This window comes from Hypomesus transpacificus, chromosome 23 (assembly GCF_021917145.1).
Source record: "Hypomesus transpacificus isolate Combined female chromosome 23, fHypTra1, whole genome shotgun sequence".
In the NCBI taxonomy this organism is placed as follows: domain Eukaryota; kingdom Metazoa; phylum Chordata; class Actinopteri; order Osmeriformes; family Osmeridae; genus Hypomesus; species Hypomesus transpacificus.
In genome coordinates this window covers 15,521,325-15,537,912 of record NC_061082.1, presented here as the reverse complement: position 1 = coordinate 15,537,912, position 16,588 = coordinate 15,521,325, and the positions used below count along the sequence as shown (strand labels likewise).

Here is a 16,588-nt window from a genome sequence, read left to right as displayed (position 1 = left end):
TCGAGTTCTTTGTCTAATCCTTGTGGGTGACTCTTTTTTTGTTTGTTGTGCAGTTCAATTTTAGGATCATTATCACAGAACCTGTTTGGTGATTTACATTTAATTCATTTGGCAAACTCTTATCCAAAACGTACACAAATAGTGCACATAAGTACAGTGATGTTGTTACATGATGGTCATTGGAAGCATGGATAATTGTTGCTAGCTATAGCCTCAAGGAAATGACTTATCCATGCAGTGTCTGTTTTGTAGTTTTTTTTAAATAGTTGGTCAACAGCAGTTTCGTATTGAACCAACTGATATTGTATTGATATAGCTCATGCCCATATTTGGCTGAACATCCACTCATCCACCCCACTCCCGCTTCTACACACTTTTTGAAGTATGCCTGTGTGTGTGTGTCTGCTGTAGTGTATTTGTTTAGCAACTACTCCAGAGCTGCTAGGATGCAGACCAAATTAAGTGGGCCACTCCCAAGTGGGCTTTGAGTGTGAGGTCACCTATGCACCTATTCCTAGCCCCCTTTTTTCCTGCAAAGGTCAGCGTCTGTGGAGGAGGAGGGAATTGGTTGGTATTATATCTCTGAGCCGCTTCAAAAGATAGCTGCAAACTCCTGTGTCCTTTCCCTGACAACCACACTTCTGTTCTGCACCCTTGACAACCATCGTTCTCCCTTGCTCTCCCCTTTATTTTTACTGTTCAGCCTCTCCTCCTGCATCTCCTAGTGTCATATTTCCTGTGTCTCGTTCCCTCTCAGTCCCACTCCTTTCCCCGTCTCCCCCACTCTCTTTCTTCCCCGCTCTTTCTTCCCCTCTCTTCTCCTAGTTTCTCTCCCTTCAGCCTCTGATGGGGATCAGTGTCAGCAGTTGGGGAGATGGGCTGCACTCCGTCTAAGTCAGTGGTAACCTACACTCAAGAGCGGGTTTGTCGAGACCTGGACACCTGCTCCACCTTCGTGCCCAGCCTCAAAAGCTCTGTGTCCACCCCGGAGAGACCCTCACCCCGGCTCTGTGTGGAGACAAGCAGCGGCAAGCGGACTTTTCTCAGTGGTGAGTCCATTAAGAGTTGGATTCTGCCACATTCTTTAATCAAATTCTGAAACTACTGTTAGCATTCATGCCCAAAATAGATCATTGTAATACGTGTTAAGATAAGTCATTTTATTAAGCATGTCTCTGTGCCTGCTTATAGTTCCATGTCGCGACAGCTTCGGTCGATCGCTGAGCCAGACCTCCAGTCCAGACACATGGAGCACGTTCAGCACCGCGACCACGGCTAGTCCCTTCTGCCTGCCTCGGGCCGATACCGCAAAACCAAGCTCCAACGACAACGGCAGCGACTCGGAAGGCAGTGACACTATAGCTTGCAACGGAAGATAATTGTGCTGGGCTGATGGTCAGACAGCATGCCCATTGCCCACACTCAGCTACTAAATGGACTGGCAAGTCATGACCGTAACTAATTTGACCTTAATGTATGTTTCTCCGTAAACACATATTTAAAAAATACCGACTGTTCTTAGGTTATGTATTTTTTGGAACAACGTGACCATTTAACAGGCTCATGTTAAATTAGTGTGCAGTTCATGATGCGGCATTGAAATTAAATTTGACTTTTTAATTTAGTAACATTGTCAGTGTTGATACGGACCTGTGTGCAAGTGGCCAACGTGTAATGTATTTCTCAGCAAATAACTATGCAACCATTTCCTATTGTGTTCATAGTGGATAGAAAAACACTTTTTTGGGACTCAACATTCAAAACCTATTTGTAGTTCGTAAACTCGCGATAATACGCGTCCAACTCTCGCGAACGGTCAGTGACTTTCAGGAGAGAGATGGAGAGAAATGAGGTCTGAAAAGGACCAAACAACTGGAGGTAGGGAGAAAAGCGTCGTTGAAATACAATTCAAAGATATTCCACGGAAACCGGACGGTGTGTCCGTGAACTCCAAGCAAAAAGAGGAAAAGAAAGAGGTTTTCACCAAGGTAAGTGAAGCATGTTGTGATTACGGCGCATCATTGTGGTGAGCAGATATGGAGGTTGTACAGTAGCTAGCCAGGATCATTTCAGCACCGCGGACAGCAACAACGTTGGCTAGGACGCGGAACCACGGTAACAACATCCTGTTGGATTTGAAAACAGATGCGCATACTATCCTAGGCTAGTACCTAGTTTAACAGTTTTCAAGTTCTAGTATGCTGTTCTTTTTCAGTGTTATTTGGTAACGAACTATAGGTAGCTAGAGCTAACTCTGTAGCTAGCTTTGACTACATGGTCTACGAAGGTTTTTTACTGGCCGTTCAAAATGCACATTATGTGAGAGCTGCACACGCTTTTGAGGAACAATAAACGTAACTAATGCAGTTGTAAGACATAGGGGGAAAACAATGTAAAACGGAGTAACTGAAATGTAGTTTATATGCTGCTTGATATCGTCTGGATCGCTATTGTAGACAAGCCAGTTGTTTCCATTTTAAGGTGGTTATCCGGCGACTTCCACCCAGTCTTTCCAAGGACCAGTTGGAAGAGCAACTCAGTCCCCTTCCGTCCTACGACTACTTCGAGTTTTTTCCAGCTGACCAAAGGTAGAGATGGATGAAAATATTAGGCCTAGCACAGACTTCAACATTTTCCATGACTACAATCTATGGTGTGAAACTATAGCTAAAAAAGTTTGATGCAGTAGCCACCAGTATTTGTCCTATTGATTATGTGCTGTCTCCCTGTAGCCTCTACCCACACCTGTTCTCCAGAGCTTACATCAACTTCAAGAACCTAGAGGACATCTTGCTTTTTAGGGATCGTTTTGATGGCTACGTTTTCATCGATAGTAAAGGTACAGGTCATTGTGTTATAGTGTTCTACGCACAATAATCTAAACGGCAGATGTCTGTTCCAGGTAAACTGCTTCATGTAGACGAAAAAGTAGGATTGATTCTTCCTTCTTACAGTGTCTGGAGCCATGGTAACCTGTTCAATCAGTGCATCATCTGTCATCAATAATCCATCTCCTGTTCATATTGACCCAGGCCAGGAGTACCCAGCTGTGGTAGAGTTTGCCCCGTTCCAGAAGATTTCGAAAAAGAAGTTAAAAAAGAAAGATGCCAAAGCTGGAAGCATTGAAGAAGGTACAGTAATGGAGAAATCTGTCTTTAGACTGTTCATATTTGATGTGGTGGTAACATGAACCATGAACGTTAATTGCACTCCTCAGTTTATGGCTCTGTACATAAAAGAGCATCAATGACCGCTTAACGACCACAGAGCATAAAGACCACAAACAGACAGGCAACATTGAAGCTGCCTGTTTGAAGCTGACGGTACATTTATGGTTTAATCTCCCCTGGGTCTGTTCTACTCTGGGTCTGTATGATTATGATAAGTGGCCTCCTTGTCTGTCCCCTGTTCTTCCTCAGACCCAGAGTACCGGCGCTTCCTGGAGAGCTACTCCTGCGATGAGGAGAAGTCCCTGGCCAACCCTGAGACTCTGCTGGGGGAGATAGAGGCCAAGACCAGGGAACTCATAGGTGAGAGAGCAGGCAATAATCCGTTTGACTTGTAATGATTTACTTTGTCTGTTCCCGCTATTCATATTTGAATTATACATTGGTCATGTGTAAATATGTTTCTTCTATTCAAGCTAATTGACAGGCTGTATTCCTATTGACCAGTGAAGATTGTAACTCTTATTGTTTCAGCCAAAAGAACAACACCACTTCTGGAGTACATCAAGAATAAGAAACTGGAGAAGCAGGTAACAGCAGTGAAAGGGGTCTCATAGAAGCCGTTACATTATACTCCTGTCTATGTGTTATGTTTCAATCCTTCCTTGCAGAGAATAAGAGACGAGAAGAGAGAGGAGAGGAGGCGCAGAGAGCTGGAGAAGAAACGCCAGAGGGAGGATGAAAAGAGGAAGAGGAGGGAGGAGGAGAGACGCAAACGCAAGGAGGCTGAGAAGCAGAAGAAACTGTCGGAGAAGGAGATAAAGATCAAGGTGGTTGCATGTTGATTTGCTCCCTACTGTTCCAACCAACAAACCTGAAGCCGCTCACAGTACATATGTAAATTACTCTTCTTGTGATCCCAGCTTTTGAAGAAGAGTGACAGGGAAGATGACCTAGACTCAGACAGACTGAAGGACAAAGGGGACAGCGGAGAGACAGACCGAAACAAGTGGGACAAACCCAGCGGACACGCAAAGTCAAAGGAACCCAAGGAGAAGTAAGAAGCTACACTTTGTGGTTAAAATAGTTTTAGTGTCTGGCACAGTGTCTTTCCTAATGTACTGATAAAAAAAAAATCTACAACATAACAGCTAAATAAATAAGGTCTCCAAATGCAAGTTGTCTATATTATCAATGTATTTACTATTTTCTCACTGTACATTTCATTTGGATGCTGACTTCTCCTTTATCCACTCTTAATGACTAGGGGTCAGCAGGAGGGTGACAAAGAGCAGCGGGAGCACAGCCGCAGACAGAAGGACCACAGAGGAAGAGACGAGGAGCGGAAACGCCAGAGGCACCACTATGAGTTCGACAAGTTCATGCGCCGCAAAGAGGAGACTAAGTGGGGCAAAGGTTACTGCCAGGACCGTGCTAAGAAAGAGGGCCATCACCATGGCTACTACTGCACCGAGGGGGGGGACAAGGGGGGCAAGGAGGACAGGGAGGATCAGGGTGGCAGGAAGGAGCGAATCCGGAACAAGGTGAGCGAGAAGGTGAGCAAGAGACACGGGATTGGGTGGATGCTACAGTAATGTTCTTCCTACTGCAATGTTTTTGCTACTGTAAGGGTTACTGGTTGGCATTGCTTTCTGTTGCCGTACTGCCTAAATACACATACCCAATGTAGATTCACTGATAAAGCTGAGGCCCAGAACACTAAGTCCCTGGCGTGTACTGGAAATAGATGTCAGGCAGTTATCATTATCACTACCATAGAGTACCATAGACTCAGGATCGTACACAGTGTTACAAACATATATACAATTTAACAATACAATGTTATGCAGCACATAAGTAAAACAGATCTACTAGTTCTAGTGTGGCAGCTGCTGAAGTTTAAATATTGTCCCATGTAACATTGACCCAGGCCATGTCTCGGTATGTAACATTGACCCAAACCCATGTTTCCCAGTCTGTGATAGTGACCCAGGCCATGTCTCAGTATGTTACATTGATATAGCACTTGTGTCAGTATGTACAGTAACATTAACCCCGGCCGTGTATCAGTATGTAACATTGATCCAGACCCATGTTTCTCAGTCTGTGATAGTGCATCAGGACAGAGGGACCGCGCAGTCAGAGGGAACACACCAGATAGGAGGGTCTCTGCCAGCCAAGGTACACAAGGCCCTACACGAGCTAGCATCCCCACATAAGCTAGCATCCCCACATAAGCTAGCATCCCCACGTAAGCTAGCATCCCCACATAAGCTAGCATCCCTATACAAGCTAGCATCCTCACATAAGCTAGCATCCCCACATAAGTTAGTATCCCTATACAAGCTAGCATCCCCACATAAGCTAGCATCCCTATACAAGTTAGTATCCGTACACATGTTAGACTGCCTACTCATACTAGACTCCCTACACAAGCTAACCTCCTTACACTCAATAACCTCACTACACCAGCAACTTTCTCTACACATACTAGTATCTCTATACCATCGACTGTATCCGCTCTGCACCAGCTGCTGTGTCTGCACAAGCTAGTATGTCTACACTATCTAGCCTCTTGACACAAGCAAGTACCCCACACAAAGGTGCAGATAGCATCTGACCTAATTCAGCCTGCTTACTCTTAACTTAACTCTTTACTTAACTATATAGTATACTTCAAGTTAATTTGAATTGTTATTAAAATAACATACATCATGTATACTTAAGTACAGTTCAAGTATATTTCTGAATATACTTTATGTAGTAAGTATATGAACATTAATGTACTAGTAATATACTTATAAGTGTACTATTTTAATACTCACTGACTTGTCCACACTTGCCTGGAGATCAATGCACGTTACGGGAAAGGTCGCTTGCAACATATTTACAGTGCAACATTCATGCATCGAACAGCCTGTTTGAAAGGGGCTACTTTGAGCTGAATACCGTCTTTGCCGCACTCAAATTGCTCAAATACTGCGAAACAAAATTGTTTTCCTGAGCGCCCTGACATTAACTATTGATATCCCTATCAAAGCTGAACATAATGTGCCGTTGCCCCCAACATATCACTGTAACCATAACTAAGTATTTTTTATGTGCAATGAAAGCCCTTGTTCTGAATATAGAAACATTATAAGCATTTTAAAGTTTTACATAATGTAGCCTATGTGTTACAGCACAACCTTTGTTGTGTACCCCCAGGATCTGCTCTTGAGATTATTTGATCTTTTATATAATGTATATGTCCACCCCAATATTGATTTCAGATTATCGCCCATGTGAGAGTGACATTTCACTCTGAACTTTTGGTGAAACTTGGTAGCCCTGCTTTTAAAGGGACAGGGACTAGTACCTGCAACATGGGGTAACTGTCCCTTTCAATATGCGAAGAGTGTTTAACTAAAAGCTTTAAAGAGTACTAAAACATTAGAGGAAAGCTTTTGTTTTAAGATTTAAATATGAACACATCAACTCTGGTCTTCATTTCAACATGTTAGATGTTGATAGAATGGATATTTGTACTGTTAGGGTAAATCTCTTCTGGATATGAGGAAATACATATAGTAGCTTTCATCATCACAGGGAGGTGCTTTGCATGAAAACATAAAATGGGCCATTTTGTTTACTTTTCACACAATCAAGGAGACCTTAGAAGGCCTTAACACAGTTAATACACATAAATGACTCTTTTGCATTTTCTCCTTTGCCATTGTTAGATTTATATACTTTTCAGAGTTTGATTATAGTTTGTTGTTGTTGACATAGTAGTGTGTTACCCCTCTCTCCATGTATCTGCTGGCTTGTTTCCACCCAGGACCGTCCGGCCATGCAGCTGTACCAACCTGGCGCCCGTAACCGCAAACGCATGATCTCAGGGGGCAAAAGTTTCGACTGCCCCCCTGTCAGCCACGCCCTTGAGCCTGGCCCCGAACCTTGCTATGAAGTTGCTACCATGGGAACAGGGTCAGAGAAAAGTGGAGATGAGTAGTTGGTTTTTGTTTGACATCCATGCTTCTCTGATGCTTAACAAATCCCTATTGGATTGTATTTCAGGCAAATAGAATCAAGCTCCGGCTGTTTAGATGTTCTTTAAAGGTTTCATTTTTAACAAACAGATGGTTCTGACAGCTTCATGGTCCAAATTTATTTTCATTTCAGAAATATGATTCCATGAAATGTCAATTTAGGTTCAAGTTTTATGACTAAAGTGTCACAGCAGAAACATTCTTAAAGTACAGTTTAGAAGCTGCACTAGTGACAACTAGATTGTAATAATTGCCATTTTAAGTAAAATATAAAAGTTGGCTGTGATCCCAATGGATATTAATAGCACAACTTAACCTTCATGTTTCTGGATATGATACTTCTTCTAATGTCCTCATACATTTCAGAAGTCACTGCCTGATAACAGTTAGCTTTATATTTGATATATTCCACCTGGGCCCATAGTTGTTATGTGTTTGAGGCGGCTCATCCAACAGTATCTGTCAACCCATATGCCTTCCCTCATCACCCACAAAGCAGATTTATAAGCCTTTGTAGAGAGTCCATTCGACTGTGATGTTTTTAAAGAAAGACTTATAGATTTGATCATAAAACAAAATATATGATGCAAAACTTTTATTTAAAATATTTAAGATGTATTTGGATCTGGATGTAGAATATCTTTAACCACAGAAATTAAATCCATAATGTAATTGTATGTATATACAGATGTACGTATTTGTGTGATTGAGACAAAAAAAAACTATCAGTAGTGGACCGAATGTGTGGATTGTGAGTTTCGTTAGTTATATACTTGTTTTACTGTGACTTGTGACAATTCTTACAAAATCTTATTGCCGGATGTAAGTAAAGGCAGCAGCTGCTTATTTTGCATTAAGTGATGCAAGCAGTTTCCTTCCTAGCAGTGATTCAAATGTGAGCCAGGGGAAATCACACACTTTTGGTTATGTGACGGATTGATCATTTACAGTAAATTGATAATAAAATTAGGAAGGTGCTGAGATTGACTGTCTTCTCATTTTCATTTTCTTTGCTGTTCTCTACCACATGAACTATCCAAATGACCTGATGCCTGAACTGTTTTGTGAGAAGGTAGTAACTAATATGTAATAACATAGTAATGTCTTTGTAACATGCCTTAGATATTTTTGCACACGACTCACATTATTATATTATGTGTATCATACCATCATCCAGTATGGTTTGTTTTCATGATGAGAGTAATTTGAAAAATGTGAAATAAATCTATAAGCTAAACTGTAATGGACATATTTGTGCCTTATTCAGCATGTTTTACTTGTACAATAATAGTATGGATAATACTGGCTGGAGGCAATATCAAGCTGAAATTGCATGAATGTACAAATTGCCACAGTATCAGATAATGTCATGCCCTTCTTAGAGGAGCAGATAAAAGAAGAACTAGCACAGCCAGGATGCGGACAACCTAAACCACACCGTGTGCACCTCGTGGTTTTTCTTGTGAACAAAAAGCAGGGGAAAGTATGTTCTTGTTTTACTCCAAGCCTCACTCACCCTTCTGCAAAGGGTTGCAGCCCACACATGGACACCAAATCTGGTTTCTTTTTCTCTTTTGAGGCTTTTTGTGTTTGTATTTAGCACATGTGTGCATCTTGTACTAGTACATTATGTGTATGTGTAATTCCTTGTCCCTCGAACGTGCACACACAAAAAAACAACCCCCCACACACACAGATACACACTGAGCAGTTTAGATGTACGTTTAGATTATGCATTCAATCTCTGCTTTGCTCTCTTCCTTCTTATTCTCTATCGCTTTCTTGCTCTCCGTAACTCTGGGTATGACTCAAAGGGAGTATTGCTTTAAACTTATATCCTGTTCCACACTCTACTGTGTCAAGACATTTCCATCTGTTATGAGCATGGCAGTGCATGTCATCATTTGTGTTTTATTTTATGCCTAAGACCATGTGTTGAGACAAGTAGTAACAATAATATTAATGATATTAACTTAATCTTGTCTATGTGAACATAACATTGTCGAAAGGTTATCTCATACATCTATCAAATAATAGTGACCCCCGCAACACAAACTTCAAGCATGATGAAATATTACGAAGGAACTGTGCTTCCTGAACAAGTAGGGTTGGTACATCAGTACCCTTGGAACCACCCCAACCGCCTCACTCTTCATTTCGCTCACTTAGTCTTTCTTTGTGACTAGTCTATGGGAAGAGGTACGTTTACTTTACTGTTAGACAGTAAACTAAAATGGGTGTTTTCCGATTTTTGTCAAGCGATATAAATTAAATTGAATTTAATTTCTAAATTAAATCTAATTGAATTGCTGGATTAAGTTTCACAGTTTTACATTTGCATTTATTGTTTCCGAGTGAAGCACGTTGTCTCTGTCAAGTAAGTGACATTCAATTTCCTTTTTTGCCCATTTGGAGACGGTGATGGTTGGATGAGGAATTCAACTGAGGTATTGTCATGCTGTACATACTGTATAATGTTTTTATTGATCTGTTAGGTGTTTTCTCTCAAATTTAGATTAAGTCATTTGGTGACAGTCCTTAATAATGCTTGTTACTGTACATTGTAAGCTTATGTTTTAATGTCCTTCCCTTTCTTGTTATGAGTTGTGTATCCCAGTTGTGTATTGAGTGAGTGGATTCAGGATCCCTGCCACAGCAACTCAGGGACAGCCGCACATGGTTTGTGGTTATTTCCTCTCAGCCATGTGTGCTTACACCTCGTTGGTTGTAATAGAGGAAACACGTGGTCATTACAGAATTGAGAAACTTTTTAAAACAAAAGAAATGTAGCTTGCAGATGTACACAAGTGTGAACTAAAATGCATGGAGCCTGTCAAAGGAGTCAAAAAACAATCCATCAATCAATTATTGTCTGATCAATCAATGTACATAACGTACATAACAGATTCAGTTGTTTATGAATTACAAATCTCTAGGGAGCAGGTGTCCCTCCAAATATGTCAATTGAGTTTTCACACCTTCAACAAACACGTCCCTTTGTGGCAACTCCTCCTTTCACACCTCTTGTACTGTGTTTACTGCAACTGTTTTTGCAAAAAGGTGTAAAAGGTTACGTTGATGTAACTTTTTATTTGACTAGCACAGAGGAAAGTGATGAATTAATTATACACAGCTGAACAACATAATATCATGCAACAGTAATGGCCCCCTAACCAAAACATACAATACAAGTTCTAGGGGGAACACTTTAATATAATTTGTTCTTGTAATTTATGAAATTTGACATCTCTTTTTCACTCTTTGTAAGTTCATATTTACTGTAGTTGCAGTATCATGGCAAATAAAGAGAAACACAATGATAACTGCTATATCTGTCTTTGTGTTTGTTAGAGACAATCCGGCTACCAACACCACAAATCCCACCATGCCCCTGAATTCCAACACCACTCGACTGGACAACGCCACACTGTCCCTGTTCCAGAACCATCAGGCCAGTGTCGCAATCTCTATCGTCTACATACTTGTCACTATAGTCAACGTGACAGGAAATGGCCTATCCATGTGGCTCCTCCTCTTCCGCACCTCTCCCAAGACTCCGTCCATCATCTTCATGATCAACTTGACCCTGACAGACCTGTCATTGGGGACCACCCTGCCCTTCCAGATCTTCTATCAGCTAAATCATTATAACTGGACTCTGAGCCCTGGCCTATGCAGGTAGTGTACAGTTGACTTCTTTTTTCTACAACACAGCCTGATCAAGGCCAGAATCCAAACCTGTGTCTCAAAGGGCATGTACGTGTGTCTAACTGTATACATTTGTATCTCATCATCTGTTCTTCCAGGTTCCTGACGCTGGGCTTCTTTGCCAACATGTATTGTTCCATCCTGACGATGACGGCCATTAGTGTGGACCGCTATCTTGGCATTGTTCGGCCCATGCTTTTCCGCCAGATCCGAAAGAGGAAATCAGTGGCTGTGATAGGCTGCATCTTCATGTGGGGCGTGGTTCTGTCAGTTCTGTTCCCACTGATGAAAACGGACCTGACATTCTACGTTCCAGAACTGGATATCACCACCTGCTTTGATGTGCTGAAGAAGGACATGCTCCCATCCTTAAAGGCCTGGGCAGCTTTCCTCTTCTGCATTGTGGTTATCCTGTTCCTTATCCCGTTCATCATCACATCTTTCTGCTACATTAGCGTGATTGGGAAACTGGACCGGAACACCAAAACGGCGCAAAAGGGAAAAGCTAAACGTCTTGCCGTCACTGTCCTCCTGGTCTTCACCCTCTTTTTCGCCCCTAACAACATTCTTCTACTAGCCCACACAGTTGCCAGGATCTTCTTTGATAGTTCCTTCTACATGGCCTACAAACTTTCTCTGTCTCTCAGCTGTCTCAACAGCTGTGTGGATCCCTTCATCTACTACTTTGCATCTAAGGAGTTCCGTCAGAAGTTGAGACGCATGTTGAGGTTGAGGAGTCTGAGTAGCGGGGAGACTGGGCGGTCAGAGCCATACAAGGAGAGCATGTTGTCAACGCAGTACCCTTCTGGGGAACAGGAAGGAGAGAACAGCAGAGTTTGTTACGTTCAACGTAAAGACCTAACCAGTAGATGTGAAGAGTGACAGTGAGAGCGAGAGATGTAAAATATTGCAACTCTTGAATAGGTTAAACTCACCCCTCAATACCACCACCTGCCCCACCAAATTGCTAGCTATTCATTGGTGTGGCTGGCTAAATTATGTTTATAAAAGGTGGTCATTGAGTGAATCAGGGGGACCCTAATTTGAGACCTGGAGTGGGCAAGTGAGGGACTGACACCAGTTACACAACATCCCTTGAGGTTGGAGTTTTTGTGATCATTTTATTCATTTGTATTTAGTACTGTATATTGGCAACATATTCATTAGTGTTTTGAGAAAGAAACATTGTTAAATGATCAAGCATTTATTAATATATTAATAAGCGCCATGATCTGATGATATAGTATTGCTCACTTATATTTTATAAAGCAGAATTTTGTATAGGCCAATTTTGTAAAGGTGTATGGTTGCATTATGTAGTTTGTCAATAAAATGCGCGTTAAACTATCAGAACAGAGAATGGGAACCTTTGAAGGCTGTTTCACCTTCTTGCTTGAATTTGGTTTGGTAAGACTGACAATGGTAAAGGTATATGGGAGCATCTGCCCGTGAAGCAACGCCGTAATCATAATATAGCCTATATCACCCCCCAATATTCAAATCTGGTCAAAATGTTCCCCCCAATATATTGATATAAAAATATAAATGTGCTACGCTACGACAGGCAACCACGCACGCTGTCCGAAATTACTGCATTGCCGTGAAGAACATCTTGAAGAGGAGCACTTTAGAGCAAATTGTCTATTTGTCCTATTCTCACAAAGAGTAAGAAAAATTGCCGAAATATGTATACATATATTTTTCTTACATGATATATAAATATATAACGCCGAGACATCTCTACTGCCGATCTCTAAAACTCGGTATCTCACACCAGAATCAATACAACATAAATTAGAACTAGGCCTGTTTGATTTGGGGGTAAATTGTTAGCCTGGTCCTAACCAGACTCTCGTACATTTCATTTGTACATAGTGTGGCCTATCTCCATTGACAAGCGTTGACTTTCTTGTAGATGGGTACTCTGTTGAAGTTTAAAACTATTGGATCTGCCCAGAGCCACTCTGATGTGCCATAACCAATCGCTAGCGTTTGCCTTAACCAATTCCTTCAGCCCCACTGTAACAGAGCTAGCTGCCATAGCAGGAAAATCAAACTGTTCCCGAACCCCGTGGGGAGGAGGGCCACAACATCATGGCCACCAAAAAAACTCAGCAAAACTTGTTCTTGCTCCGGCTTTAGTCTATAGATATTCGGCAGTGTTGCCACAACTGACCGAATGGCTTCGCTCGCATCTTTCTCCCTCGCCATTACGGAACTACGACACAAACTAGCGCACGACATCAACGCCATCGTTCTCAGCCACTCCCTCTGTTCGCTGATTCGCCAGTAGAAAATCAACCTGCAAAATCGGACCCAGAGCCATAGAAAAAGAGAGTTGGACACGCTTTGATCTCGCCGACACGTGATCACGTGGTTCATGTAGCTTGCTGTAGTTCCAAAAAGCCCCACTGCTGTCAACTTTTTTGAATGGTTTTCAATGGAGCTGGCCAACGGAAGTCGTTTTCTCAGGCAAATTACGAATGAAACAGGCTCAGTTGAAGAAATCCGATATTCTGGCTATCTTCAGCTGACTCTTATCTACATTAGGCAATCCTCGCTGACGTTTTTGGTGAACAATGGAGTGAACTACAACATTGTGAACACTCACTGCCAGTGAAACGCAGGAAAAAAGCTAGAGCTTTTTGTCACGTGGTTCCGGTAGCTCGCTGTAGTTAAATGAAAACCCACTGCTGTCAACGTGTTTGAATGGTTTTCGGCTGGACCGACAGCAGCACCATCTCGATTCACGGATATTTTCGGTATATTAATACAATATCAATTGGTTACTGGTGTGTTGTATCATGTATGTATGCTACTTTATTAACATGTATGTATAACATTAACTTATAATGCATAACGCAATATTGTGAAGCAGAGCTGGAAATGGCTATGCTAGCCTATATTGTTCCACTTAACGTTTAACCTTCGACTGTTGAAGTAAATGGGATTTGTTCAACTTTTTTTTTCTTCATTAGCCCACTTACAATTTACCACATTAACAACACGTTTGTACTTGATGCAAGTTGAATCTAACCATGATCACCGGCAACTGTTCAATAGAAAAAAATTGAACAGAATATACAAGGCAACCAACTGCAATTCAATAAAACATTTTATTGTACAATATGTCCAGTGTTCTTCCACTCCCTTTTGTTTGTAGTGAGCAGGTGATCTTAATGTCTGCGTTTCACAAAACTTAGACCGCAGTAGTAGATGCATCTAGTTGAGCTAACTAACTATGGAAGCAAATCGTGACCAAAATTCAAATGAAAATGCATTTCCAGAATTGCATTTTCATTTTCAAGAACGTGGCTGCAAAATCGTGACCACAATTCAAATTCAAATGCATTTCCAGAAATGCATTTTCATTTTAAGAACGTGGCTGCAAAATCGTGACCACAATTCAAATTCAAATGTATTTCCAGAAATGCATTTTCATTTTAAGAATGTGGCTGCATTATTTGACTCATAAATCAAATTAGTACTGATTAGTACTGAGCGGACATTGCATTTTCATTTTCATGTTCTGCCCGCAAAGAACTGCCCATAATTCGAAAACGAAAATGCATTCTGAGCGGCGCAGTAGAGTGACGTCAGTAGCCGCTCTTCTTCAGCTCCCTGCTGACCGAGCTACCCATCTTGTTCGGTAGGGGGCGGTGTGCACATACGCATTGCATTACATGACAAATGTGCCGGGAAATTGATTGAATTGCCGGGTCTTTAGAGGACGCATCACAGATCATGGCGCTCCCTCAAATTGTGCAGACACTGATAGAATTAGCTGAGCTGGTAGAAACTAATAATATATCTGAGTCTGATGCCCGTGACCGAGTAGAACAAGTCACAGAGAGCTTGGCTGCATACTCTGCCGTCACAGACGTACACATTAATGAGGTTGCCATAGTAAACCTCTCTTCAGTCCTGGAACGGCTGGATGCTGTGGAGCCTCAAATGGGACGGGGACGACCAACCATCCACATCCCGTTCGAGTCCATCGAAAACTATTTATTAAATGGTCTACTTTTTCCTGTGAAAGCAAGCTGTTTCACCTTTGGCCTGGTTCAGACAAAATCTGAATTTCCGCAATCTGAATTTGAATTTCCGCAATCTGAATTTCAAGAATCTGAATTCCTGCAATCTGAATTTTAGAATGTTTTATTTTTGGATCAAAATAATTCAGTTGTATTAAATTTGGCATACAAATAATTCAGATATTATATATTCAACAGCAATATATTTCAGTTTTATGAAATTCGAGACACAAATATTTCTGATCTTTCATATTCAAATTCAGATACTTTTGTCAGCTTTGCATCCTCCGACGGATGGTCTGGTGGCCGACAACAGCTCCGCTATGTCCTTTATTTTTAAACCATTTAATAAATAGTTTTCGATGGACTCGAACGGGATGTGGATGGTTGGTCGTCCCCGTCCCATTTGAGGCTCCACAGCATCCAGCCGTTCCAGGACTGAAGAGAGGTTTACTATGGCAACCTCATTAATGTGTACGTCTGTGACGGCAGAGTATGCAGCCAAGCTCTCTGTGACTTGTTCTACTCGGTCACGGGCATCAGACTCAGATATATTATTAGTTTCTACCAGCTCAGCTAATTCTATCAGTGTCTGCACAATTTGAGGGAGCGCCATGATCTGTGATGCGTCCTCTAAAGACCCGGCAATTCAATCAATTTCCCGGCACATTTGTCATGTAATGCAATGCGTATGTGCACACCGCCCCCTACCGAACAAGATGGGTAGCTCGGTCAGCAGGGAGCTGAAGAAGAGCGGCTACTGACGTCACTCTACTGCGCCGCTCAGAATGCATTTTCGTTTTCGAATTATGGGCAGTTCTTTGCGGGCAGAACATGAAAATGAAAATGCAATGTCCGCTCAGTACTAATCAGTACTAATTTGATTTATGAGTCAAATAATGCAGCCACATTCTTAAAATGAAAATGCATTTCTGGAAATACATTTGAATTTGAATTGTGGTCACGATTTTGCAGCCACGTTCTTAAAATGAAAATGCATTTCTGGAAATGCATTTGAATTTGAATTGTGGTCACGATTTTGCAGCCACGTTCTTGAAAATGAAAATGCAATTCTGGTAATGCATTTGAATTTGAATTGTGGTCACGATTTTGCAGCCACGTTCTTAAAATGAAAATGCATTTCTGGAAATGCATTTTCATTTTCAAATTTTACATTTCAAATTGAATTTTGGTATCTATTTGCTGGGGCATATTTTGAAAATTAAATTTCAAATGTCTTTTTCGTTTTCATTTTAATTAAGGGAAAGAATGAGCAGTCTTAAAGAAGAAAATGAAAATGCAAATAGGATGATTGAATACTAATTTGATTTATGAGTCAAATAATGCAGCCACATTCTTAAAATGAAAATGCATTTCTGGAAATGCATTTTCATTTGAATTTTGGTCACGATTTGCTTCCATAACTAACTAGCTAGCTATTGAAGCGAGGTGAAGTTAGTTTCATATTCGACATTCGACATTCGTCTCACATTCGGAAGACGCTACTTTGCAGCACCGAGTTAGGGACCGGGTGAAAATTACCCATACAATTTTGAAAAATGATGACATTTATAATATTTGTATGACTATAAAACCTCAAACAAACAGCAGAGCATTCCAACAATGTCTGGCCTACTTCCAAACCCTT

General features: G+C 41.3%; 2 protein-coding genes across 10 annotated transcripts; both read left to right on the top strand.

Moving 5' to 3' along the window:
* Positions 1-1,798: 1,798 nt before the first annotated feature.
* Positions 1,799-8,363, top strand: upf3a (UPF3A regulator of nonsense mediated mRNA decay). 2 transcript variants are annotated; one of them, XM_047047175.1, is made up of 11 exons: positions 1,799-1,988; positions 2,482-2,588; positions 2,733-2,839; positions 3,033-3,131; positions 3,420-3,530; positions 3,702-3,757; positions 3,839-3,997; positions 4,091-4,224; positions 4,435-4,723; positions 5,271-5,348; positions 6,988-8,363. In XM_047047175.1, the coding sequence occupies exons 1-11, from the start codon at positions 1,848-1,850 to the stop codon at positions 7,159-7,161; spliced, it is 1,455 nt and encodes a 484-aa protein (XP_046903131.1). In that variant the 5' UTR covers positions 1,799-1,847; the 3' UTR covers positions 7,162-8,363. The 2 variants fall into 2 exon arrangements, with proteins under 2 accessions (XP_046903131.1, XP_046903133.1); XM_047047177.1 differs by lacking the exon at positions 5,271-5,348.
* Positions 8,364-9,333: 970 nt separating this feature from the next.
* Positions 9,334-12,810, top strand: p2ry8 (P2Y receptor family member 8). Of its 8 annotated transcripts, none has more exons than XM_047046600.1 (4): positions 9,334-9,575; positions 9,803-9,877; positions 10,550-10,876; positions 11,005-12,810. In XM_047046600.1, the coding sequence occupies exons 3-4, from the start codon at positions 10,584-10,586 to the stop codon at positions 11,786-11,788; spliced, it is 1,077 nt and encodes a 358-aa protein (XP_046902556.1). In that variant the 5' UTR covers positions 9,334-9,575; positions 9,803-9,877; positions 10,550-10,583; the 3' UTR covers positions 11,789-12,810. The 8 variants fall into 8 exon arrangements, with proteins under 8 accessions (XP_046902556.1, XP_046902554.1, XP_046902555.1 ...); XM_047046598.1 differs by having other exon boundaries at positions 9,334-9,645; XM_047046601.1 differs by lacking the exon at positions 9,803-9,877 and adding an exon at positions 9,614-9,645 and having other exon boundaries at positions 9,346-9,397.
* Positions 12,811-16,588: the final 3,778 nt, after the last annotated feature.

Excerpts from the sequence above, each read along its gene's own strand:
- p2ry8 (XM_047046595.1), top strand. The coding sequence starts at position 10,515 with ATGATAACTGCTATATCTGTCTTTGTGTTTGTTAGAGACAATCCGGCT. Across the intron at positions 10,877-11,004 it reads CTGAGCCCTGGCCTATGCAG|GTTCCTGACGCTGGGCTTCT; the intron begins GTAGTGTACAGT and ends CTGTTCTTCCAG.
- upf3a (XM_047047175.1), top strand. The coding sequence starts at position 1,848 with ATGAGGTCTGAAAAGGACCAAACAACTGGAGGTAGGGAGAAAAGCGTC. Across the intron at positions 4,225-4,434 it reads TCAAAGGAACCCAAGGAGAA|GGGTCAGCAGGAGGGTGACA; the intron begins GTAAGAAGCTAC and ends CTTAATGACTAG. Across the intron at positions 4,724-5,270 it reads GGAACAAGGTGAGCGAGAAG|TCTGTGATAGTGCATCAGGA; the intron begins GTGAGCAAGAGA and ends CATGTTTCTCAG.